Raw genomic sequence first — 26,035 nt, forward strand, 5'->3', positions numbered from 1 at the left:
TGTTTATGGTATTTAGATTTGGTCTGGTGGGTAAAGAAGGCATTTCACATTAGGACGAGGGGAAAACCCAGCATCTTCCCACTCGTTATGATGCAATAGGTTGTGTCTTTCAAAATTAATACCAGGCAGGAAATGAATGTGTCATCTTAAACACATGCGCAGCCTTTAATCAGGGGTGCTCTTGCACTCAGTCCTTATTCAAGATAGTCTCACAGTTCAGTGGTATGATTCATATCTTTAACTACTGGGCAGATAAAAAGAAAACAAAAGGCAGTGAATTTTCTATTTTAATATTTCACTAGTTTGAAAAAAACAGAGGTTTAAGGACTTTTTTTATATTGTAAACAATGGATTTCTGTGTATGCTTTTTGTCCACCAGAGCCTCTTAAAAAAACCCTCAGAGACTCAGCAAAAGGACACAACAAGATAGTATACAACATTTTCCACATGCATAAACACTTGTGTTGCTGTATAAAAAATGATCACAGTTCTGGTATTACAGTGTACACTGTGAACACACTGAAAATATCAGCTGAACAGTGTTGAATTTGTCTTTTTAGACCCCCTCGTTCCTGGCCCACGTGGGCTCTGTTGGCAGGAGGTGGGCCTTATAGAGAGTAGAGAGAGAAGCTCGCTGGCTCTGCAGAGTTTCAAATGTTGGGCTGCTGCTTTCCTTCACCTCTGAAATCAAGCCGCCGGGCTGTGAGCGCCCGAATAGGAGCTCACTGCAAGTGTGAGGGGGGGAACAACTTTCAACTGAAGTCACTGGCTGGAGCGCCTGGAGTTGAGGAGGGACTGTTCTAAACAGGTCCGTTAGAGGAAAGAACAAGACAAGGGGAACAAGGAAATTTGGAAGAAAAAGAAACACACAAGCATTGCAGATTTTTCTCTCCAGCGTCTTCCTGTCAGATGGGTCTGCACGGCTGTGCTCTGAGATAAGCCGGCTTGCCTACGCAGACAGCCCAGAGCAGCAGTGAGGTCTGGACTGAACAGCAGAGCCATGCCCCGTGTGATCCACTCCAGTGCTTCAGGGCAGCCACCATAGTGTGCACTATTGTGTGTACAAAAAAAAAAGAAAAAGGAAAAAAAAAAAACCTGCCCTTTGTGTAGGAAGGACTCGGGAGGAAAGTGATTTACGATTTACTTGGGCTTGCCAGCAAAGCAGGCTGGCTGCCTTGACACAAACACGCACAAGTGGCCGCTGCGTGCCGCTGCGTTCTGTGAACTACATGTGTAGCTGAGAGAGACCAACAGCGACACCAGGCTTCTCCTTCTGGTGCTGAGAGCAGACGTCAGACTGCTCCATGAATATTGATGTGGAGGATTGTCTGTTTCACAGAAGAACAGAAGGAACCAAGATGGCTGCCCTTTAGGATTTGTTAAAGAGGAGACCCAGACGGTTTTCTGGAATTCTGCAAAGTGGAGGGACAAAAAAAGAGGTAAGAGTTTTTCCTGTGCTTCTTCGTCCTTTTTCTATGTATTTTTCTCCATTTTCTCAGCTTTATTTTCATTGGCCCTGGAGCTTGGGCTTGACATGCAAATGTCCCCAGTACCATAATAAGGAGGGGATATTAAAGCTTCTACAACATGGCTGACATTTTTTTTTCTTTTTTGTAGTTTAAAAAGCAAACAAACCCAACGCCCAAGCCCAGTCTTTCCTGTGGTTGCAGCTGTTTTAGAAAAATGGTGACTTTTAGATGGCTTTAAAGCAGTCTTCCTAAGGCATTGCCTAATGTTATGTATGTTGATGAAGTACTGTAGTTTCCAGCTGAAAATGAATTTGTGTCTGGGAGTAAATGTTGCATTGTCTTGATTTGGTTCTTTGGTGTAAAGGTTTGATGAGACATTTGTCACTGTGAGAGGAAATTGTTTTACTGATTTATATTCCATCTTCTGACTTTTTTCTTCATTTTGCATTTTCCAGTTCTGTTCATGGCTTATTATTCCCAGACCTTTAAAACACAGAGTGGTGTACAGGGGTTGTTCATTTGTGTTGTATTAAGACAAAAAAGGATGGTTCTGATTAAATGGAAACTACTGTACAAGGGGTCTTGTGTAAAAGGGTACTGAGTCGGAGGTAGAGCTGTGCCGCGGGGACCAGAGTTGCTCTCGGCTGTGTGCATCTCGTGAGTCAGCCCTCATAGCGCTCACCGGTGAATGACAAGCAGACACAAAGACAGGCACGATCGCAGGAAGGAAAAAAAAAAGATTGTGATGGTTTAGGGCCACAAGGTCAGGGGCTTTAAATGAAATGAAACCTAAATCTACGGCACCGTTAATCAAGGGACAGGAGAGGGAATTTAGAGTACATTTTGAAAAAGCATCCAAATGTTTTTTTCTGTCCAAGTTAGGCGTGTTTCTTTCCTGCTCTGTTGATTCAACAAACAAAAGCTACCAGTAAATCCTTAGATGCTGCATGTACTCTCCCAAATAAACATGCATTTGTAAACCAATTTCATAATTTTTGAATGCTCCACATTAATTTCACATTACTCCTTATGGGGAATTCATGAGGATCAAGATATTTTTCATGCCTTTTGAAATAAACTGTTGAAACTGGTCCAGGGCAGTCTGTCTGGTATTGATCCCTATGACAAACTGTTAATGACTGGCTTTCAGAGAAATATTAAACAGAGTTGTTCAGCTGTTGTTTGTGTAATAACCTCATGCCCTATTTTCCTTCTTTTACTGAGGGGAGATAATCATGGGGGGATTAAATTCTCCATAGTAATTGCTGATGTAATGGGATTGCCATCATTTGCTTTTACAGAAGCACTGGAAATTTTAAGTGTGCCAGTTTCCAGATACAATCAAATCAGGGAGAGACCTGATTAAGTCGACAAAGTGATGATGTCACAGACCTTCATTAGAAATTCAAAATTAAGGTGTATATTAAGGAAAAGGTTATAAAATATTGTGATTTTCTTCATAATCAAGGTTCTAAATATGTATCAATCTAGGCCAGCTTAAAAAATAAATGTGTGTTTCATGTGTAATTCATGTTTAATTTCATGACACCCTGTGGATATTTATCTCAGTAGTTTGTTTTTATTGCTTGTAAGATTTGGAGTCTAATGTGATTAAATTGATTACAAATGGTTGTTTTGTTTTCTATTCAACATACAGTTACATTGGTATTAGCAGTCAAGCCATCCCTTTGAATATAACATACATAGGCCTTTGAGAATTTGTGTATTTGGCCTGTGAATTCCACATCCATCATTTAACAGCTCACAGCGCATGAATTAGTGTCAAGTCCACATCACTAGTGTTTGTTGGAAAGACAAAAGCGTGGGACTTTATGAAATGTTGTTCATAAACATTGAAGAGAACTGAGGTGGGGAAACACAACTTGAAGGATAATGCATGTATCCACTTCTGCTAAAAATATGCTCCGTGTATACATTTTTGACAGATAATTTTACAGTGCTGCAATAACACTATATTAAATGTCTAGAGCTGCGTTTCCCAAACCTCTCCTGGAGGACCACTTGTCCTGCATGTTTTGGATCGCTCCCTGCTCCAACAAAGCTGGTTCAGATGATCAACTCGTTATGAACTCTTGAAGCTGCTTAATAACAAACTGATCACTTAATTCAGCTGTGTTGGAGCAGGGAGAGATGTAAAACATGCAGGACAAGTGGCCCTCCAGGAGAGGTTTGGGAAACGCTGGCCTAGAGTGTTGTCAAAAATGAATCGGTCTGTTGAAGGCCATCTTCTTGATTTTCTAGTGCATATTAAATCCAGTAAAATTTAAGTGTAACCACAAAATACCCTGTGATATGTACATACAAAGAAATTCAAGTAGGGGGGAATACTGATGTCACCAGGGCAATACCTTAGATACACTTAAATGCAACTATTTCAACAGACAATTGACAGCAAAAAGGTTTTAAATTCCATTTCAGCTAGTCTCAGCAACTATCCTAAAACCATTAAAAATAAAAAATAAAAAAACTAATTGCACCTTTTGACAGATGTTCAACTAGGATATCAATTTATGAAATGTGGCTTCTTTTTAATGTCAGTGCTAAGCATTTAGCACAGTGGCAAACAGTCAGTTAAAAAAATTTTCTTAAATTCTCCTCTCACTCAAAACATTGCTGTTACAACACTGAAGTGATGTTAGTTTTAAATGACATAAAATTAGATAGGAAAGTGTTTTGGTTCTTTGCTCAAGTCCCAGTCAGTGGTGGTATGGTAGTGTCTGAATACTGAATGTTGACTGTATTTGGTACAGTGGGTACAATGGACACATGACTTTGTCCCTTGGACGAGCAGGGCTATCTACATTTGGCGAGTCTTTGATGAGTAAAATTGCAGACAGTGCAGACTTATATGAATGCGCAGCTTCATTGCATGTGACTTATATTTGTGTTCATTGCAGTTTGCTAACAGTTTTGAACTCCTCCTGTCCCCGTACTGTCGCTGTACCTACTGTATGCACTTTTGTAAGTCGCTTTGGATAAAAGCGTCTGCTAAATAAATAAATGTAAATGTAAATGTAAATGTAAACTTGATATGAGGTTTTGTCCTCCACTAAAAACACCCATTGAATAATTTGGCTGACTATACTCTATATGATGTAAATTTAAGTACTGTAGAAAGCAGTGAAGATAGACCTAATACATTAAAATATTATTATCATTACTTTGTGTTTAAATTTTTTAGACCATTTGCAGAGACATGTATGTAGGTACAAATTCATCAAGGAGGACCACATAGAAGTGGCATTGAATATGATGCATTTCCATCCTCTTACAACAACCCCATCTTGAATGCACCTCATTGAGTGTGTATTTAGAATGTCAGTAACAGGTGACATGTTGTCACACCCACTGTACACCCTGTTTATATGTGTTTATGTATAAAACATGCCTAGGAACTGCATAGTTATTAGTCTAGTATGTGCACAAAAATATTAAACAAAACAAATAATGGCAAATGAAGTTGCAAATTAAACATATTTTGTTGATTCCACTAACAATGACCATTGAGACAGGAACCACAGAAGGCATAACTTTATTATTATTATTATTATTATTATTATTATTATTTTGATAAAATTAGTGGTCATTCCACTGTGGAGTGAAGCATCCTGTATTCAATGAAGGCCAGAAGAAAAAATGGCAACATTGTTGATTTGCCAAAGGCTCCTAAATTGAATTCCAAAGAGTGGCGTTCCAAAAGAAGGCTGTTGGTTAGAGTGGTCTGTTCTAACCTCTGACAAATGCATTATATTTCCTACCAAGGCCATTCTGAAAATAACTTAATGGAATCAGTTTGTAAATGGAAGTGTGTGTTCTTACACAATCATCGCTGCACGACATCATTAACAGTGCATTTAAATGACAAGGCTAGCAATGGGGGACCTGTAACGTGACACTAATTTCACTGTTATAGGCGTACTATCTACCTGCAAGAAGGCTTTGTTTTCAGACAAAGATAACTGGACACGAGATACTGGGCTACAAGGGAAGGATTCAGCATGATTTCAGGGTCTTCAGCCTCACTGCTGTGCCCCTTGTTGGCAGTCTACCACCCTAACAATGTAATGGTGTTTCCCAAAAACAGGAGCCCTTTGAAATGAAAGGGTCTAAGTGAAAAGTATATATGTTTGGCCGGCCACAGTGCTGCTGTCCCCTGTACTAATTACTCATAGCACCAATTGCACAACTCTCCTTTGCCATTGAGTCACACATCACACAGACCATTGAATACAGTCTAATTCTTCCAAAAAATGCGTCATTCTGAAAACACAAGCTCGGCATTGAAAACCAAACGCTTTCTTTTTTTTGGTTGTTTTTTTTTTCCCCCCGCTGTGGTTTACCGGCCTATTTTTGAAATGTGCTATTATTGCGAAGAAGGCCTCATAATGACAACCGTGGCACGGGTGGGAAAAGCCTTGGCTGGATGTCCCCAAATTATGTCAGAGTTTACCTCTGGGGTGAGCGTGTGAGGTCAGGACTAAAAGCTCTCCACGTGGGCTCGTTCACATGGCCGCTCTGTTTACAAACAGCGAGTGCCGGCACTCCGCCGGCGCTCTTACGTAACGGCATCCCTCAAGCCGCTCGCCTCTTCCTGACATTTGAATATCGCCGTCGCTGACGCCACGGGCGGAGAGAGGGAGCGCAAGCGAAGTCACCGGCCCGGAGCAGGACGGGACTGAGGCGTCTTACAAAAAACACGGCCTTTCTCTGTCAGTGGCGTGCTTCCGAAAACTTTGAAGGCCCCCACAATAGCCCTGTAAAGAATGCATGATCAAGCTGTTTTGGGGCGTACTATCGGAATTATAAACCATCCCTGTTTTCATTTTATTTTTGTAAGGAGGGTTTTCTCATTCAAGTAGTCGAATGATTCATGAGTACATTGCTACACGTGATATTATCTATGTATCTCTATTCTGTATGTACGCAAGTTGAATGTGTTAATGATGGAGAGCCAACTCATATCTCTGGTGAATATGCATAAGTATGCCAAAATGTTCTTATTTGTATCTAAGAAAAGAAAAAGCAAATCATAGGACACATATCATTTGTAATAATCATTTTATAAACTGGAAAGCTTTGTGTAGAACGTACACTGCCACAGTGTTTTCAAGGCAGTTTTCACACAAGTGGACCAATGTTTTGGTTGGCTCAGAATGATAGGGTAATGGCAACCATGACACATTACTCAGAAACCCTATAGACCTTTCCCACTCGTACATCTTTTTCAAAGTTGTACATATTTTTCCAAATAACTCTTTTTGTTCATTTCCTCAAGTTATTATCCGTTATGTGAGAAGTTTCCTTTGAAGAGGCGATAATTCATGTGGTACGTGTGGTTTACAAAATCTGGGGGATTTATAAAATTACCAGCTGTGCATATTCAAAGAAAAGTAGATTTACTTTAAGGAAAGCAGAGGCGGGAACACACAGATCTGAAGGGTGGTTTTGCATTGACTAAACGCTGGTAAACATTTCCTTACAGTTTCTTTTATTTCTGAGTAGTTCTCATTGTTGAAAATATCCCTCAAACACACACAAAAGGAATTATATACAGTTGCTTTCTTTTCATCTGCAGCTGGAACACAGAGTTGAAGGACAGAGATAGCTATCAGAGATAGATATCATTCAAGGCTGTCTGTGTGAATAATAACAAAAGTAATCATGAGGAATTAAATGTTTGATTTCCAGTGTGTTTGTTTGGTTTTAATAAGTAGTGCTTGTTGTTTCCATTGGCCCAGGAGATGAAGGCCTGTGTTTGGTCTCTGTCCACCATGTCAAGCTATAGTGTGGCATGCAAGCTGTGTGTCAAGCCTGTGCTGTCTGTATGGGACACTTGAGAAAAGCATCAGGTTGTGGATTTTCATCAACAGCGATGTGCAGCTCGCAAACGAGCAAATCTTTTTTGACCAAATCTTTTCAGTGTACTGTCTGTGCTCATCACCTATTCAAAATGATTTGTTCCTGTGAGTCACCAGTCAGGCGGCCCCAAGCACTTTGAGGGAATAGCTTATAGAAAGCCAAACAAAATAACAATGCTCAGGGTGTGGAGTAAAATCTTAACAGTGAAACAGGCAGTGTATCTGAACCATAATTCATACCCTCAGAGTTTCTACACATAGAGAAGAAGACAGCTGATAAGTTATCATTTAGTTCTTCCTGTGCATTCCGTTGATCTAGTTCTTTCAGTAAATGGGTTTCCTACTCTTATTACCTCAAAGTTGCCATTTAATAATAAAGCATTACATTTTGATCCATAAATGTAACATGTCCAAAACACTGCCTATGTATCAGTAATGGAAGAAGTATAAGGTAGACTATGTCCATCTCCTGGCATTTTGCTGGAAGCCATAATACACAGAATACACCACATAATACACCATAGAGTTCATAAGGGAATAACTGTATTGACTATTCCCATGTTAACCTCAAGTATGAATCTAATGATAGGCAAAAGGTCATTGTGAAGATAAATGAATTGAGAAGATGCGATTGTGTCAGATTTTTGTACATATACAAACACCCAATTTAAAAGATTTATATACATACATTCACTATTATTCCATACATGTACTGGGTAAATGCAGTTTAAATAGACTGAAATTGTAATACCAGGTTTTTACTGTGGCACTTTGATCCTACCCAAGCAATGTTAAAAGCATAGGAGAGATGACTAAAGCAGCCATGCTTGCTCCTCCACAGTTAATGTTTACAGCAGATGGCTTCATACTGGAATCAGGTGGTCACCATGGTAACCCTTCTCTTTGAAAGAAATTACCTTTGTACAGCAGTGGCAGTTCATCAGCTTGGTCAGATATATTGACCTGCATGGAAACAAAGGGCCTGTGACATGCAAAGTGAAATGTTTCTGAGCAAACAATGGCCGCGCATGTATTTTTTTTTGAGACCACCTCAGTGTGATTTTAACCTCCATACAATGACATGCTATGTTATGCTTTTGTTTCAGGGCTCTCAGCCATTACAGCTATATAACTGGCTTTTGCATCACAGCTGTGGCTGCTTGTTTGCCAATGCTGCACAGGGTTCTTCCAGGTCAGGTGATCCAGGTTCACCATTTCTAGGTCAGTTCAATGAGGTCGTTAGAGGTAAATCTCAGGGTAATCCATTTTATGACACTGGCTGGGTAATGATTAGCTTCAGGGAATCTCTGTTGACACACAGGACAATGTGACCTGTCCATGTACCCGCAATTTTTCAAAATGATCTTAACATTACCACACAACACTGACATTAAGGAATTATTTTACACACCTCGTACCAAAAACTCCAGTGATTTAATTTCAGATCACTAATGGAACTATTCCAGAGAATCTCTAACACTCACACAGGAAATTAACTGAAATAGCAAACATTCCAAAGGTGTTTATTTAACATATGAATTATGCCAATGAATCAGCTGTAAAGAGAGAACAAAGACTATGAAAAACATTCTTGCAAATAATTTGGGAATTATTTAGCTTTTTCACGGATTTGTTAGCTTGCTGGTTGGTTATATTGTTGGCTTCCTACCTTCTTTGCGGTGTAGCCCTCTTTTAAGACATTTCCAAGAACATTTAATTACACATTCAGAGATATAGAATTTTCAGTGCCAACCATGGTTTTAATCATCAAATTTCATAATCATAGGATCTTTCTGTACGGCATCCCCAATCGTGATCTTTAACAATGTCAAAAAAGCTAGAGGTAGCTAATTAGTTCTTTTTCAAAAACTTGTCGTAATATTTCAATTCAAATTAAGGGTGCAACTCTTTTGATATAAATTATATTATTCTATCTGGTTGATACATTATTAAATATATTTTCTGGGTTTTTTTTTTTTGCAGGGGGTGTGCCATAGCTTTGAAATACAGGGGCTTTTCTTATGGATATCTTTGAGCAGGAACACAATACAGAACAGATGCATATTCTGTGTTGGGTAGAATTCCTGCTGAACAAGTTCTATGAGTAAAGAGCACACAGGGAAGGGTGGTCTTTTGTCAAAACAAAAGGCAGTCAGTCAGGCTATCCCAGTGATCACCTGTCAAAATGCTGCCTGTATTCTGTGTATCATCTGTAGTGAAAAATGTTCCTTAAAGAATGATAGTCTACACATCTTGCAATTTCATAATTGCAAGACAAGACAGCAATATGTGGAGCAAAAAGACTACTCAATATCGTGAAATGTCAAAGACTTCAAAGAGCTGGTGTCTTTAATTAGAACATTCAGGCTCATGTTTAATAGATTCCATCAAATTAGTGATGCTTACATAGCCATCCATTTCACAAATAAACCTCAGTGAGAAGGATTCCTTGAGGTTGTCCCTTTGACAAGATGAATTAAGGCAAAACATTCCTGTGGCAGACAACACAAGGGTTTTGTGAAATTGTTAGTGTATTGTACTCTAAGGAGACGACTTGTGTGGTATACAGCATACATTGTTGTTTAACCCAATTGTGATGCTATATCAATTTCGCTTTCCTTGTATGTCCTTCAATCTCTATCTCCAAAGGGTATGTTTAGAATACATTTTGTACAGGCCTTCTATACCCCCAATCAGAAAAGGTGAGTTATATTGGGTATATTAACTGTATTTGGAAAGAAAGAAAGAAAAAACACTTGCCAAAATGTTGCCCTCAGAATCCAGTGTTGTCTCTAATGGAGCAAATGAGAGTGAAAAAACACCATTGTTCTGTTACTTTAAAAGGACTGCTTAATGAGTTGTTGTTTATGTAACTTTCTGTCTGTGTCAGTAGTGATTATCAATAATAAATCAAAAAGCAGATGCAATCGCTTTGTTTCCACACCAGTGCACTTTGTGTGTTTAATTCACAATGCAGTGGCTCTGGTGCTTTTTATTTCACCCATAAATCAACTTTACAAGGTTGTCTTATGCACATTAATAATAATGTACTGTTGCTAAAGTTGAGTACAGTTATAAACCATCAGCTACTATCAGACAAGACATAACACTAGCAACTTGTGTTCAGGTAGGTAAGGACCTACAATCCAGCAGCTGTATCAGAGACCACATTCGCATTTGCTTTTCTTTGGTAGCCTGTAAGTCACTTCACAATACCACATAATTACACAACTAGTGCTAACCTTGGGAATTGTAATTCAATAGTTAAAACTGCACGTATCATTGTACCACTTGTATTACAGTAACAAATCTATAGTGAAAAATGAATGCAAAAAGCAAGGGTGGCCAAGGCTGAAGTGTCATTATGAAGCAGTTGCTAAGGAAATATAAAGTCGTACTTTACAAGGCCACAGCCCTTTGTGTCTTTGACAGACACATTGGATGGTCACAAATGGAATGTTGTTGAACACTGTAAGGAGAGCAGACTACTTCTTTCCCAGATTATGCTTATTACAGAGATGCTTATAACAGATAGTTTCAAAATCAACCTTCCCAGGAGATGGTTAGCAATAAAATGCCCCAGATTTGCTCAGGTTTCCCATAATTCCCAGTATTCATGTACTGAGCAGGAATGGAGTCACCATCAGTTACTAAGCTTATACTGGAAAGTACCATTAGCCACTGTTTTATGAATTTTTTGGGGACCCTGGTACTGATCTGTTCTCTGTAACAAATTGTAGATTCTCTTTCAGACTAAAAGGAATTGTTCCCCAAACATAGTGTTTGGTGATTAGCGGAACATGGCAGAACAAAGATGTGCATAAGCACATTAATATATGGCCTATATCACTATATCAATATTGCACATGCATATACCCTGCATGCTCTCCATATCCTAAGCATATCTATTTTCAAAAAGATACTCTGAACATAACAAAGGTGATTGAGGGTAAGGAGTGATAAGTGTAGTAATGACAGCTGACGCTGGAAGTGATTACTCACTCCCAACGTCAGCTGTTTAGTATAGCATAGCACATACATAAGCCACTGCAATGCTGAGTAGCCAGATTGAATACGTACTGATGAATCCTAAAGCGGTCAGATCTATATTTACACTTGCACTTCAAACCTGTCTCACACTCCTGTCATTTGACACAATTAAAAGTTACTTGCCCATGGGGGAGCAGCCAAACATGTGGTAGTTCAGACAAGCTCAAACTGTTTAGTAAAATATGGGAAATAATCATAAGCACTAGTTAATAAATGCTATTTCTTAAATGATACTTTTAAAATGTGATTACTCAAGTTTGCTTTCTGGTAATTATTTAGTATTACCCAAAAGCAAACTTCTTATAACATTCTTGGATGTTATGTCTCTTTCTGATGATTAAATCCAAGTAACTGGTTATGGGGTTTGGGATGCCAAAGCATCCATGAAGCAGTCTTTGACTTTAAAGACAGAAACACATTAGTGCAACTTTTTAGTTGAGAAAGGGAAATGCTCTCTTATTATAATGGCCTATTTTTGGCCGTTGTGTTAAAAAATAGAGGTGTTCCTTATCTGATTTATGACCATTCACTGTGGCAGTTAGGGTCTTGGCTTTGTCCCAGCTCCGGTTTTGAAAGCATGATGTCTAACGCCAGTCTAGACATTTCCACACCAGCATTTTATGATGATGATGCTGATAATGGTTATGATTATTTTAATAGAACAGCATGGTTATATTCCACTCGTTCACTCCCACATTGAAAAAAATGCATTGTTATTATGTACTTGCTTGGTAGAAACCCTTATCCAGGGCAACTGATATGGTAAACAGTTCACATTTTTTTAGCTGGAGCAATTCAGGTGAAATACCGTGCTCAAGGATACTGAGTAGGTAACAGCAGAGCCCCACCTTGGATCTGAACCTGTCGTCTCAGGATTGCAAAACCAGCTCCTTAACCCCTATGCTGCTGGTCATCCATGAGCTCAAATGTGTGTGTGTGTATATATATATATAACTAAGCATTGCGATGATTGTGTGCACTCTAATTAATAACCATCAAGAATATACTAACTACAAAGCTTAATTGTCTCTTTTCCAGTGCTGAAATAGGAAATAGAATAATTGGGACTTTGTTGGTGTTTGTCTTTTTAGTTCTTTTGTGAGAAGGTGACACATGTACCCATGTGTGTATACTCATATTTCTCAGTATCAATGCACTCTTTGGGCTGGCTTACTATAACTCAGGTGTAAACAAATGGAGGGCCATAAACCAATACAGGACAAGCAATGTAAACAAAGTGCGAAACTAGACCCTCAAGCTAGGATTGTGGTCACAAAGATCAGGAAGGAGTTCAAAACAGCTAGTTTACAGTATCTAACTGTCTTTCCCTTAATTGGAATGTTCACTGGTGCAAATATAAATATTTTTTATTGTTATTATCTTTAGAATTTAATACTGGGATAATACGCAAATATAGAACAGATGGAACAGTGGTGGTGAGGGATTAGAGAGATTGTAAGATTTTGAATGAGGAAAATTAACGTGTTAAGATTTTCCCAACATGAGAACTCTACACTTTTTATAGAAAGGATTATAATTACAAACCCCCAAATGCATACAAATTGCAATATTTATTTCAGTTGTTTCAGAATCAGTTGCAATCATGCATCATAGGCATTATAATTGCCTCCAAAACAAATTGTGTGGACAGTCAAGATTTACTTTGGGTTCATATTTATAAACTCAGATTGAAAAAAAAAATGCAAGGCTAAAAATAAGGATCATCATCCTTTAATTAAATATGCACAGGGTGCAGCCAATGTTGCTGTTTCAGTGCTTGCACAGTGAACATTCAGCATTTACTGTGTGTGCAGCACTCAGACAGGATCTCTGGCTGGGTTATCTAATGGTCTCAGAGTTTTTTTTTTTTTCCCCCCCAGAGTGGGCGTAGCCAACTGTGACACTCTACACAGCACTGCTCAGTGTTCGGTAAAATCTGGAGTGTTCTGTTGAGGAGAAGTGGAGCGGAGCTAATATTAGTCTGGAGGAGGGAGAACAGACATTCTTTGCAGGCTCTGTGCAGTACACTGCTTAGGTTTAGTCAAAAGGTTGTGCAGGGAAAAGTCAGTTTAGACCAGGTTTGCCCTTCCTAGCTGGGTCTGAAAAGTGCTATTTTATTTAAAATAATAAGGAAGTAACCCTTGGTGCAAATGAAAAAAAATATATACTTTAAGGAATGAATTACAAGGATACACATTTGTAGACACCAAAAGACAGCATAAAGGACATATGTTTCTAATAATATTATAACTGATTTATAAATTATATCCATGTGCCTTCAGTGTCAGGTATAATGGGGGTTCTGTGAATTGTCAGTGAATGTAGTATGTTTGGTAATAATAAATATTTTTCGCTTTTATGTTGTTGTGATGATTTGTTTAACTGACAGTAGCCATATTCAACTATGTATAATTTATATTCATCTTTAGTATTATTAAGTTAAGTCTCAGTCTTGGTCTGTAAGCCTGGTCACAGCCCTGGATTCTACCATGTTTAAGAGAGGACTCAATGATATGAGGATTTACAAATCCTGTGGTCATCAATTCATTTCGACTTTGTGAATTTTATCATTCCACTTTGCTTTTCTGATACAGACTGGAATGGCCAGCTTCCTTCTGCCATCTTTCTTGTGACAGAACAATGCTTTCAATGCTATTTGGACATCCCTTTTTAGTAGCTCAGTGGGGGTTCCAGCTGCTAATGTTTTCCAAGGGATTACACCAGGGGACGCCAGCAATGCCAGACACTCAGTTCATCTGACTGATAGTTGTATATTGCAGTTTAGCATAGGTGATGTAGCTCATATGATGGGATCAAATCATGAGGCAAACAATACAAAAAAAAGAACAGATTATCTTGTCCACAAGGCCATATCATTTAGTGTAACCTTGGTTCACCATTATAGAAATGCTGTGTCTGAAACTAAATGTGTAACTAAAGATTTCTCTATTGGTTAGGCTCACATGAAGGAAGAAAGAAACCTCCAGGTGAGAGTAAATGATCAGGAGGCTTTCATGGTATTTTAAGAAGCTAATACAACCTTCCTCTATTTATGCTTCTCAAGCTAACTATGTTTCACATATGCTGGTGCAACTGTAAGATGAATTGGTTAATTTGCATTGTTGTGCATTTTTCTTTTTTTTGCCGCCAAAAAATGGAGACTTAGGTAAACTAACAATAGACCAACTGATAATTCAGTATTTTAATAATTGTCTTGACTTAATGGAAATCAGAAGAAGAGTTTTTAAACTCCCTGTTTCAGTGGTTTAACATTGTTTATGTTAAGTTGGGAAAACTGAAAGTCAGAAAGAGACTGCTCCTCTCCTCTGATCATAAGCAGGCATAATGGGGTCCAGATGTGATTGTCAGTGCCAATGGCAGCTAAATTATTGTTTCGGATGAAACATACTATGCCCTGCGATGAGCTCCTGAAGCATTCCAGAAGTCTGATAACTTGTTTATGATAAGGAATTTTTTTGCCTCCGTAGGGAGTAAGCAGTCCATTTCCAGCATATCACCCTCCTAGATATCAGTTAGGTGAGAAATGAAGTGCGAGATGTTCATCTGGTTCTGCACTTGGTCAGTGTTGTCCACACGCTGCCTATGAATCTGCGACGTAGTTTGCATTTTGCACTATAGTGCAAATACACTGCGTACTACACTACCTCTGTACCTAAAGGGGAACAAGGCAGAGAGGGTTATTTGCATTTAGCATAGCCTTTGAACTGCATTTGATCTAGACCTACCTCATGGAATGGATGTCCCCACAGTAATGATATTTCATCAAAAGAAGCCACAGCCATAGAAATGTTCAGTTATTGGCTTACCCAATCAGATTTTCAGTAGAGTCTCCAAAAATGGGAAATTGATTTACTGTATGCTGCCAAGGTTTTTGCACAAAAACTGTCAAAACATGAAAACGTGAGTTTATGAATGGCAAAAGTGCAATGAAAAAGGAATGACATAAATGTTAGATTAAAGATTATTTCTAGAAACAGGGCATTTAGCAAAAGTCTGCTGTCAGGGTTTACATAAATGAAACTTAAAAGTAGACTTCATATGAATGCGTTCTGATCCTTGACTTACTTTGTGTGTGCATTTATGAAAACAAAGCCTGAATCCTTTGCACAAGTGTGCCCCATCTGCACCATCAGTTAAACGTAGGGCAGGATCACAGATGTCTGCTGCAAACATAAATGGCTATGGGAGACCCTGTTGAGGGCAAAGGTAGTTTACTCTCATGAATGCAGCCCTCACAGGAAGTGCAGAGCTCATGGTCATAATGGATAAGACTGCGGTGTTGGACCCACGTGTACAGATTTTAGCACAGGTGCTGATGATGTGAAATGCATTAATGATGCTTGCAGGAGCCAGAAACATTCCTTTCAATGAAAGGTTTCTTTGCTTCTAGAGAGATAGTGGAGGTAATGAGAGAGCAGGCAACTGACAATGCTTTTTGTCTTCATCAGGAAATACTCTGCTGCTTATACCTGCTCTGTTTTTAAAAATAAATAAGCTGAGGAATGCTTACCATTTTTCATCTTTGAAGTGAAATATTTTAGTAAATCAATACAACAGATACAGAAATCCCAATGTGTGTCCAGTTGTCCCCCATTATCACTGCATTACCGTATGCCTGTTACCCCTGTTCACAATGACTGCTTTGGCATATGGTTGTGGCAGGACCATGTATAGTACAGAATTTCAATGGAGTGTAAGGTCAAGAACACTGCAGCATAACAGCTGACACTATCCACATAACAACTGTTCCTCACAGTATTCAGTCAATCAAACCAGTGAAGTTTTACTTAAAATAGCGCTCCTAACAAAGTAATTGTCACAGGGTATTTCACAGAGTGCATTACATACGATATTTATATTCCATCAGTAACCTTTAGCCTATGTCAATGCATCCTGTGCCTCATTCATATTAAAATAATGCAAAAAACACAATATGGCTCATTCATATTAAAAGTAAATTATTGTTATTATTTCTAACAATCTTTGGATATGTATAAAATTAATTATTGTCTAACTGTTTATGTATTTATTTTTTACTTCTATTACCACTACTCCCATCCCTTAGGTCAACCATATTTTGTTCCTTTTTCAATCTGACTGTCAAATCCAAGCTGAGTGTAATTGGAGCATCCACTGTTGGAAACGACGTTGTTAGGTGGAAACTACTCAGGCTTCCACCTAACAACACTGAACATACATACACTGAGGCTTAGGTTTTTCACTAAGATTATTATTGGACTGTTTTAGCATGTTTACAGACAGTTGCCAACAACTCTGTGGTTTGTTTCTGGTTTGTTTCAGGACAGACGGAGGGCAGCCTTGTGGATGGACTCAAAGCTGGCCAGATGGAAACAGAAAAGGCCAGTCATGAGGCGGAAGAAAGACTAAATTTAGCATCAATCGGTGCTGTTTGTCAGACTGAAAGCTTGATCACCAAGTTGCAGAATGGAAACCAATCACCAGAGGTGCTCCCTCAGCAAACCAATGGGGACGCTAGTTGGAACCACTTCAAGCCCAATGTAGAGAACCAAATGAAGAGATATGGGGAAAAATGTTCCAGTCCTGCCGAAATGCATGACTTGTTTGATGAAAGCACACACCTGAAAAATGGAAGCATAAAGCATGCACTCAGTGAGCCATCATTATTAGGATGCCACCAATCGAAAAAACTCAAAGTGGATTCAGAGCTTAATGGGGAGGACAATAATATAATCGCTTCATGGGACAAAACAAAATCTGTCAGCATGGCGAGCAAATTGGGTTGCGTACCAGAACCAGAGTGTGATGGTTTGCAGGACCAGAAACTGGATAAGAAAAACAGCAGCTTCCCTGATGGGGACATTTTCTCACTTTCAAGGAACAAGCAACTAGCCTTTTCTAATGGTGCTACAGTGACCTCTCCTTCCATGGAAGACACACATGGTGACCTCTTAGAAAAAACACTGTCTCAGTATTACCCAGAACATGTTTCAATCGCATCCCAGAGTAAATCTGAGGAAGACTCATCCAAAAACCTAGTTTCAAACGACATGCCTGGAAATACTATGAATTCTCCATCGTTGACCTCAGGTTTGCCCATTTCATCCCAGGACTGTGCATCTAGACACCAGGACGGGATGTTCTCAGAGGTGCACAGTGACGGTGCTTTCAATGCCTTATCGGCTGTGGATGAGCAGCTGCAGCAAAGGCAGCTGTTCCCTCTCCAAGACTACCCGGAGGTGCAGGACACATACTCACAAGCTGAGGAGGGACAGGTCCTTGGTATGGACCCATCTGTGAGGCCTGCGGGCAGTTCAAACCAGCAAAATGTCACAAAGGACTTCTCTGACAACATGGAGGCCTCGAGTATGCACCTTCATTCAGATGAAGAGTTCTGTCAAAGCTCTGACCCCAGAGTTCCACTTCAGACTGAGGAGGCGGAAAGATTCAGCCCCTTTACTGATGAAGCTATGGCTAGGATGATAGGAGATAAGGAAACAGAGACTAACCACCCTTCAGAGGACTTTAATCCAAATCTTAACTCTCAAATGAGTCAGCAGCAGATGCAAGTTGAGGCTCAACAGCAGACTGATGAACCATTGATGAGTGCACCTCAAAGCCACAGTAAACAGGTCTCTCCTAGCTCTGCATCGCCCAGTCCCCAAGAGCTGACTGCACATGGCTTGGATTCCACTGGCAGTCAAAAGCCTGAAACTGCTTCTGTTTCTTTCAAAGGAGAAGCTGAGGAAATGTTACCGCAAACAGATCCCTACCCCAGGGTGAGCTGGATTGATCTCAATTCTTCCCAACCCCCGCAGACAATGGCCCTGTCACAGACCTGGAAGGATTTCAGTTTACAGCCTCAGCGGGAGCGTCAAACCAATGCTGAGAGCCCGGGCCAAACGCAGAATGCAGGCCCCATGACAGGATTTCAGATGAAGGGTGCCCATAAATCTGCATTTCCACAACAAGACGAGCAGATGCACAATACATACAAACCTGACCAAGGATATGATCAGGTCTGCTACAACACAAGGCCAGAGTGGCAGCAACCAAACTCAACCCCCCCTCCCGTTCCACGGGAACAGTCTCAGATGCAGCCTAAAAAAATGCAACACATAACCCCACAATATGGTACTCCTCAGCAGCAGGTTAAAAATCTGTTCCACACCAAAACACAGCAGGAACTCTTCTTTGAGAGCACTCAGGACATTGAGCAGATTCTGGAGCCTAGGTATGCTCAGCAACAGCAGCCACTGGCCCCTCATCAGTCTGAAGGACAGCTGGCAGGCAGTGCACTCCAGCAACATCCTTCCCAGAATGCACCAAATGTAGGAAAGCCTCGGGATCAGCCAAAAGATCCCTCTCAGAGACAGCTGGACAGTCAGCTCTTAAACAAGCTCGGGCTGGAGGAATATATGAGGCTTGACAAAGAACTGAAATCATCCGACTGCACATCCCAAAGCCAGAAGGTGCAACATAACACAGGGCTTCACCCCACTGCTAGAAATTCTCCTGAGTTTTCAGATTCTTCATTACCAACTGCACAAGCTGAACACAATATTACATTTCCGTATGGCAATGCAGTGGATTTGCCGCAGCCTCAGCATGCTCCAAGCCCAGACATTCAAAAGCAATACTCAAAACCACAGCAGATTCAACCGCAGTCGAACCACACAGGATTTCCACAGCCAAGGCCGCCGATACAACCACCACCTCAGGTACCACAAGGTGCTTTTAACCAACAGGCAACATCACAGATGTATCCTAAAGCAGAAGTTCAAGAGTCCTGTGCACAATTTCAACAAGGGCAGCTCCAAAACCAAAATTACACAGAATTTCAGAAGCACACGGTGCTGCGGATGCACCTGCTGCAGAAGCAGGAACGACAAGGGCACCAGCAAAACCTGGAAGACTTCAAGCACATACTGCAAGCTATCAAGCGCGAGGACGGCCGAAGGTCTGAACCTCCTATGCTGCAGCAGGACAAGGTACTAGCAAACCCTCCAATGAGGGCAGTGATAAAGCAGGAGCATCTGCAGATGACCTGTGATCAGATGCAACAGAAGAGCATCATTGCCACCATGGAGCAGCAGCTGAAGCAGTACCAGCTGTCTCCCGTATTTGAGCGGAAATCACTGGTAGTTAAGTCTCCTAACAAGGTCAAGGTGGAGACAGTGGGCCCGGTGACCATACTGTCTACGAACGCCAGCCTAGGCAGTGATGACCTGGGCACTTCGGTGCAAACAAACGCTACCTCGGACTTTACCCCAACCAAGAAAACGGAGCCCAACCTCAGCAGCTTTCTGGAGTCTCCGATGAAAATGTTGGACACTCCAATCAAGAACTTCCTGGACACCCCTGTGAAAACGCAATATGAGATTGCATCTTGTCACTGTGTTGGTAAGGCTGGGAAAATATTACTCTGATCAGTAATCAGGCACATACAGTATGCTAGTTTTGATAAGGGCTCTCCCGAAAGAACAAATGATTCTCTCATTCATCAGTGATTAAGTTTCAGCATGACAATCTACCAGTACATTTCTGTCAGGCTGTCTATTGTGCAGTATAATAAACAATAGAATAATAAAATACATTTTAAGATATTATGATGTGCTGAATACCTGGATTTTCAGATTTTGCTCTGTGCTTTCTTTTAACCAGAACAACTGAGTGAAAAAGATGAAGGGCCCTATTACACACATCTAGGAGCTGCTCCGAATGTAGCAGGTATCAGGGATCTCATGGAGAAGAGGTGAAGTGTTTCTTACTGACACCGGCACTGCACATTTTCTGACTAATTCAGTGTTTTGGATTAATGTGCACCTTCACTTATAATCATGTATTTAATCATGAATAACTTATTATTTTCAAAGGTTTGGCCAATCTGGCAGTGCTATCAGGATTGAGAAGGTTGTTTACACAGGGAAAGAGGGAAAGAGCATTCAAGGGTGTCCCATAGCAAAATGGGTAAGACTGATATTCTGAAATCCTGTAAATGAATGTAATGTAATGTATTGTACCATGTCTATGATTCTCATAGTAAAATTTTTTGTGTCAGAATTTGCTTTTTGATGCGTTTTCTATGCTTTTTACAGATCGCAGCCAACAGCACTGGAAAGTTTTAACGGTCTGTTCTGTCTGTCCCCGTTATCAGGTGATCCGTCGGGCCAGCGTGGACGAGAAGCTGCTGGTGCTGGTGCGAGAGCGGGCTGGCCACACGTGCGAGACGGCCACCATCGTGGTGGTCATCCTCATCTGGGAGGGCATCAGCACCACCCTGGCCGACCGCCTCTACACAGAGCTGAGTGAAACGCTGATGAAGCACGGAGCCCTGACTAACCGCAGATGTGCTCTCAATGAAGAGTAAGGGCTCGCACGGCATTTGTTTGCTTCTCCATCTGTTTGGAGAGACATACAAATAAATGATCCAAGCAAATAACAGTATCAGCAATGCTGTTCATTGCATTTCACTTATTTTTACATTTTGTCTTAGCTGGCTAGAAAGCATTAAACCAAAGTATAAAAGAGGAAATTGCTACGACGCTGTAACACAAGTAGTAAAAATAAATACAGTATCTCTATTTCCTGGGTATGTGGAGAACATGAATATTCAATAAATCCATAGCAAGGTCACAGTCAAACTCTACTAAACAGTGGATGAAATGCCCCTGAAAATTAAACAGTGGAAGAGGAACACTTACAGAAAATGCAATTTAAGTTAATATAGCCATAGTACTACCTGAAAGTGACTTGCATATGTCAAAATGACATGCCTGTATTCATCACTGAATGAAACATGGAAAATCAACTTGTCCAGGAATACATTTTATTCATGATGTTGAAAGTCTTCATGGGCTGGAATGTGTTTCAGAAAAACATAGAAGAAGGCTGTCATCACTATTAGGAAAAAAATCAGACCTTTCCATGGTTTCTTAGTTCCTTCATTTCTGAGATGCTGTGTATTAGTTTTATTTAACAATATCAATTGAAAATGAAGCCTTCAAAATAGGTTAGATGGATTTAGTTTATTGCATCCATCAGTACCTCTCTCTTATTTTCCTCTCAGAAGGAGAAGTGACTTGTTTTTTAGTGACATTGAATTTGCAGCATGTGCTCATTTCACATTCTCTCTGCTGGCAGCTGACTTTTTTCCCCTAATTGGATGCGTAGTCTTCAAGACTACATGTGTAATGGTGCAATGCATGCTAAAGTGATGTCACACTCAGTGTCTTCAGCCATCTGCTAATGCTGTAAAATCTGGCTTATTAATGCTTTGTGCAAAAGCAGATGCTCATGTTATTAGGAAGACACAAAGCATATCAAGGATGGTGTCCTGATGCATCAGCAGAACACTTTTACCTCAGAAGGGCCAGGAACAGTCACATCTCTGTCCACATCATAGCCTCTTAAACCATCTAAAGTCGTTCGGGTGAGATGGGAAACCTTTTCTCCCTGTTTAACAGGAGAACATGTGCCTGCCAAGGACTGGACCCAGACAGCTGTGGGGCCTCCTTTTCCTTTGGGTGCTCATGGAGCATGTACTATAATGGGTGCAAATTTGCTAGGAGCAAAACCCCCAGGAAATTTAAGCTCCTTGGGGATGACACCAAAGAGGTAAAATAAGAACATTCCTTGATTTCCTTTAATGTTGTCTTCAGGCTAATTGCAAAGTACTTTGCCTTATTATGTTCCATTATATTCATTATTATTTGTTATTATTAAATTATATTCTGGAGTAAATGAGCTCCATGCGTATCACAACCATAATGATATATTTTTCTTTATCATACTCTTATTCTGTCCAGGAGGAAAAACTAGAGCAAAATCTACAGAATTTAGCTACTTTAATGGCACCAACCTACAAACAAATGGCTCCTGATGCTTATGCAAACCAGGTAAGGTTTACCACTACCAACACTATTCTATTGCATACTTAAGTTTCAATGTACACTTCACTAATATTATATTTTGAGAGCTTGCCATCTTACTGATTCCTAATCAATAACTCTGCCATTTGTAAGGTATTTGTAAGCTAATTCACATATCTCCTAATCGTAATCACTCTATGACACAATCCAATACAAAGTAAGACTATGGTACAACAGTTAAATTGAATTCTTTCTGGTGAACATTTGATCGTGCATGACTCAATACGCTGAAGCAGAGGATCCTGCTTTTGTGTACAGGTGGACCATGAACACAGAGCATTAGACTGTCGTCTGGGGCTGAAGGAAGGACGTCCATTTTCAGGAGTCACTGCCTGTTTGGACTTCTGTGCACATGCTCACAGAGATCTCCACAACATGCAGAGTGGGAGTACTGTGGTAAGTATTGCAATAAATAAATAAATAAACGACAAGAAATTTTACACAGAATTGTATACATGGAGTTCAGTGTGTGCCCTTTAGCTGCTGTAATGTATGGCATTACCAATCAGCTACGGAACCAATGACAAAAGCTACATTCTTCCTCACAATCAGAGGCAGGAAGAAAGATATAAACAAGGTCTAAACTCAGATTCAAACTAGATGGTATCTGTTTATTGCACACAGGCACTGTAAGGAATGTTTTCTTAAAATGTCCCCAAGGAAGGCCTGAAACATTTTTGTGATTTACGATTATGCTTTGAGCTCGCCTTCACACATCTGCCTGTTTGCATTATGCCATAAGGGGTAAAATTTTGTGTTTTGTGTTTTAAAAGAGACATGTGTATATTCTGGGTGTTGCAGTTAAATGTTTATCTTGTCCATGTGATTGTGTGCATACTTGAGGCTATACTAAAATACATCGTCTCCTATGCAGGTATGCACTCTCACAAGAGAAGATAATCGAGAAATCGGGAATATCCCGGAGGATGAACAGCTCCACGTGCTGCCCCTGTACAAGGTCTCCACCACCGACGAGTTCGGCAGCATGGAGGGGCAGCAGGAGAAGGTGAAATCAGGTGCTATTCAGGTGCTCAGCACTTTCCGTCGGAGGGTGCGCATGCTCGCCGAGCCGGCCAAGTCCTGCCGGCAGAGGAAGCTGGAGGCCAAAAGAGGAGCTGCAAACAAGCCATCCAACCCGGACACACCGAACTCAAAGGCGGAGAAGGCCCCTCAAGCAAGTCTCAAACAAAGCACTTACGAGAACACAGGCCAAAACATACCCGTGTCAGGTACAACGTGTTCTAAATTTCAAATCAAATTTGGTTCAGGCGATAATAACATATTCACTGGAGACTAGAATGTGATCCTCGATGTTCTTTCTTGTAACTTGCACTTTCAGTAAGAGAACATTCTTTACGAATTCTGTATGTCCCTCTTTTCACAGGTCCTAAACCAGGTCAAGTACATATGGGAACACCGCAGCCGGGACATCAGGCGCACACTCTCAGCAGTCAGCATCAGCAACAGCAGCAACTGCAGCACCCGAACCCAAACCCTGGGTCTCCACACATGGCTCAGCAAAGCTATCCAAGGTTCCCCAATCACGCAGATTCATTTTCAAGCACTTCTCAGTCAAATGTGTACCCACAATCACCAGCATCTATGAGCCCTTACCTGCCGTCTTTGCATACAAACAATACTTATTTAAATGGGTCAAATCCTGCAAACTCTTATCCTGGCTCTGTGAACCAAAATTCCCTTTACCCTGGATACCAGTGCAATGCAAGCATCACTACAGACAACCTCCACCCTTATTATGCTTCAAATCCAAAACAACTGAACATGTACCCACATCAGAGGCCACCTCTTTACCCTCAACAGCAGTACAGTGCCCATCCCCACTATGGAGTCAACTACCCTCCTCGGTACAGTGAGCATAGCTTACAGGTCAATGGTTACAGCAATGGTAACGTGAGACCCAGTGCTCATCCCATAGGTCCATACTCCAACAGTGAGCCAGACCCCCAGTTCTTGGAGCCTGTCTCTCGACCACCCTCAGCCCACCCAAACCTGGACTATGCATCAGTGAGCAAAAGCAGTCAATACAATGGATACCCTAACCCATATATTGCCCAGAAGTCTCAGATGTTTCCTCCAAACCATGAGTCTTTCCGTACTCAGATAAGACCTGGAGTGAATTTGCATGATGCAAATGGCATGGCCCAGGCGCTTCCCCCACCGGGCACTGAATGTCTGACCCCCAACCAACCTGGGTTTGGGCTGCTGAATGGTAATATCCAGGGAACCCCAATCAAGCAAGAGGCCCAACCAGGAACACAGAATCCCAACGACAAGGAGGACGTGTGGTCGGACAACGAGCACAACTTCCTGGACCCGGACATCGGCGGTGTGGCTGTGGCCCCCAGCCACGGCTCCATCCTCATCGAGTGTGCCAAGCGGGAGCTCCATGCCACCACCCCGCTGAAGAACCCCGACCGGAACCACCCCACCCGAATCTCACTGGTCTTCTACCAGCACAAGAACATGAATGAGGCCAAGCACGGGCTGTCTCTGTGGGAAGCCAAAATGGCGGAGAAGGCCCGGGAGAAAGAGGATGAGGCCGGGAAGCACGGCGCCGACGGCACACCGAACAAAAGCAAGAAGGTCAAGAGGGAACATTCCGATATGCTAGAGAACACAGAGCCCCCGTATAAGCGCTTCATTCAGACCCTCACACAGAAGTCCATGTCCTCCACCACCAGCACCTATGTCAGTACATCTCCCTATGCCTTCACTAAGGTAACAGGGCCTTATAACCAGTTTATTTAGCATTGGTATTCAGGTTTATAACACACAAGTCAGTTTACAACTAAAGGCGCTAAACGACGTGAAACCTCATCGCACTGGTGGTCACAAGCTTCAAAAAGTTCTCCTTTAAAACGATGGTGTAGTCTGACAACAGTAAAATATAATTCTATGCAAAGGATTGTATGAGCTAAGAAATACTGTAGATTAGTTGGAAGAAGTAACATCAGTTATTCATCAGGCAAAACATTTAGAAGATTGAGCTTTACTAACTGGTGTGACACTAAGGCGGTATTTATTTATATTTTTGTTTCTGTTGTGAGATATATACTGTACTAATCCTCTGGTGCTCCATGTCCTATACATCAGGATGTATATTACTGGAAACAAAGTTTCATTTTATTGGTTTAATTTTTTTAAATAGATTTATCTAATATATAGAATATATTATGTGGGCATAAAACTCTGACTTCATGGGTTATTTAATTCATGGTGCTAAAATGAAGTGTCTTTAATATAAATTGTCCATATAAATGCCTTCATATTCTATGAAAGTCTGTTTATATGTTACAGCACTTCTTAAGGCTGAAGTAATTATTTTGAATGGCATTTTCCACACAATTTAGAAATATGGAAGAAGTTAATGACATCAACAAAACGTGTTTTCAAGCACTTTGTGTACTGAAGGTCGATGGTTTTATAATTCCTTCAGATCAGACAGCATTTTTATCTTTAAGATGCCAGACAAGAGCATTTATATTTTCATATATCGGTCATGAAATCATTGATGGGTTGTACAATTACAATGTATAATTTTGATTGCAACTTCACCATACAGATGAGACTACTGGTTACACACAGAATTTTTACACTAACATGTATTGCAGTGCTTCAAAATAAAACCTAACATAGATGTTTTTTTAATGTAATCAAACACAAATTGAGCCAGTGTAAAGGCACA

General features: G+C 40.6%; 1 protein-coding gene across 1 annotated transcript; it reads left to right on the forward strand.

The window, feature by feature from the left end:
* The first annotated feature begins 1,279 nt into the window (after positions 1–1,279).
* LOC118793340 (methylcytosine dioxygenase TET2-like) lies at positions 1,280–25,526 on the forward strand. Its single transcript, XM_036551478.1, has 10 exons — positions 1,280–1,439; positions 16,721–19,801; positions 20,063–20,153; positions 20,275–20,368; positions 20,556–20,764; positions 21,865–22,015; positions 22,207–22,296; positions 22,588–22,725; positions 23,204–23,558; positions 23,714–25,526. Exons 2-10 carry the CDS (start codon positions 16,765–16,767, stop codon positions 25,096–25,098), a joined length of 5,550 nt encoding a protein of 1,849 aa, XP_036407371.1. The 5' UTR covers positions 1,280–1,439; positions 16,721–16,764; the 3' UTR covers positions 25,099–25,526.
* Positions 25,527–26,035: the final 509 nt, after the last annotated feature.

The sequence above is a fragment of the Megalops cyprinoides genome, chromosome 18 (genome assembly GCF_013368585.1).
Source record: "Megalops cyprinoides isolate fMegCyp1 chromosome 18, fMegCyp1.pri, whole genome shotgun sequence".
Classification (NCBI taxonomy): domain Eukaryota; kingdom Metazoa; phylum Chordata; class Actinopteri; order Elopiformes; family Megalopidae; genus Megalops; species Megalops cyprinoides.

Coding starts and splice junctions, on each gene's coding strand:
- LOC118793340 (XM_036551478.1), top strand. CDS start 16,765: ATGGAAACAGAAAAGGCCAGTCATGAGGCGGAAGAAAGACTAAATTTA. Junction 22,016..22,206: donor TTGGGGATGACACCAAAGAG/GTAAAATAAGAA, acceptor TATTCTGTCCAG/GAGGAAAAACTAGAGCAAAA. Junction 22,297..22,587: donor CTGATGCTTATGCAAACCAG/GTAAGGTTTACC, acceptor TTTTGTGTACAG/GTGGACCATGAACACAGAGC.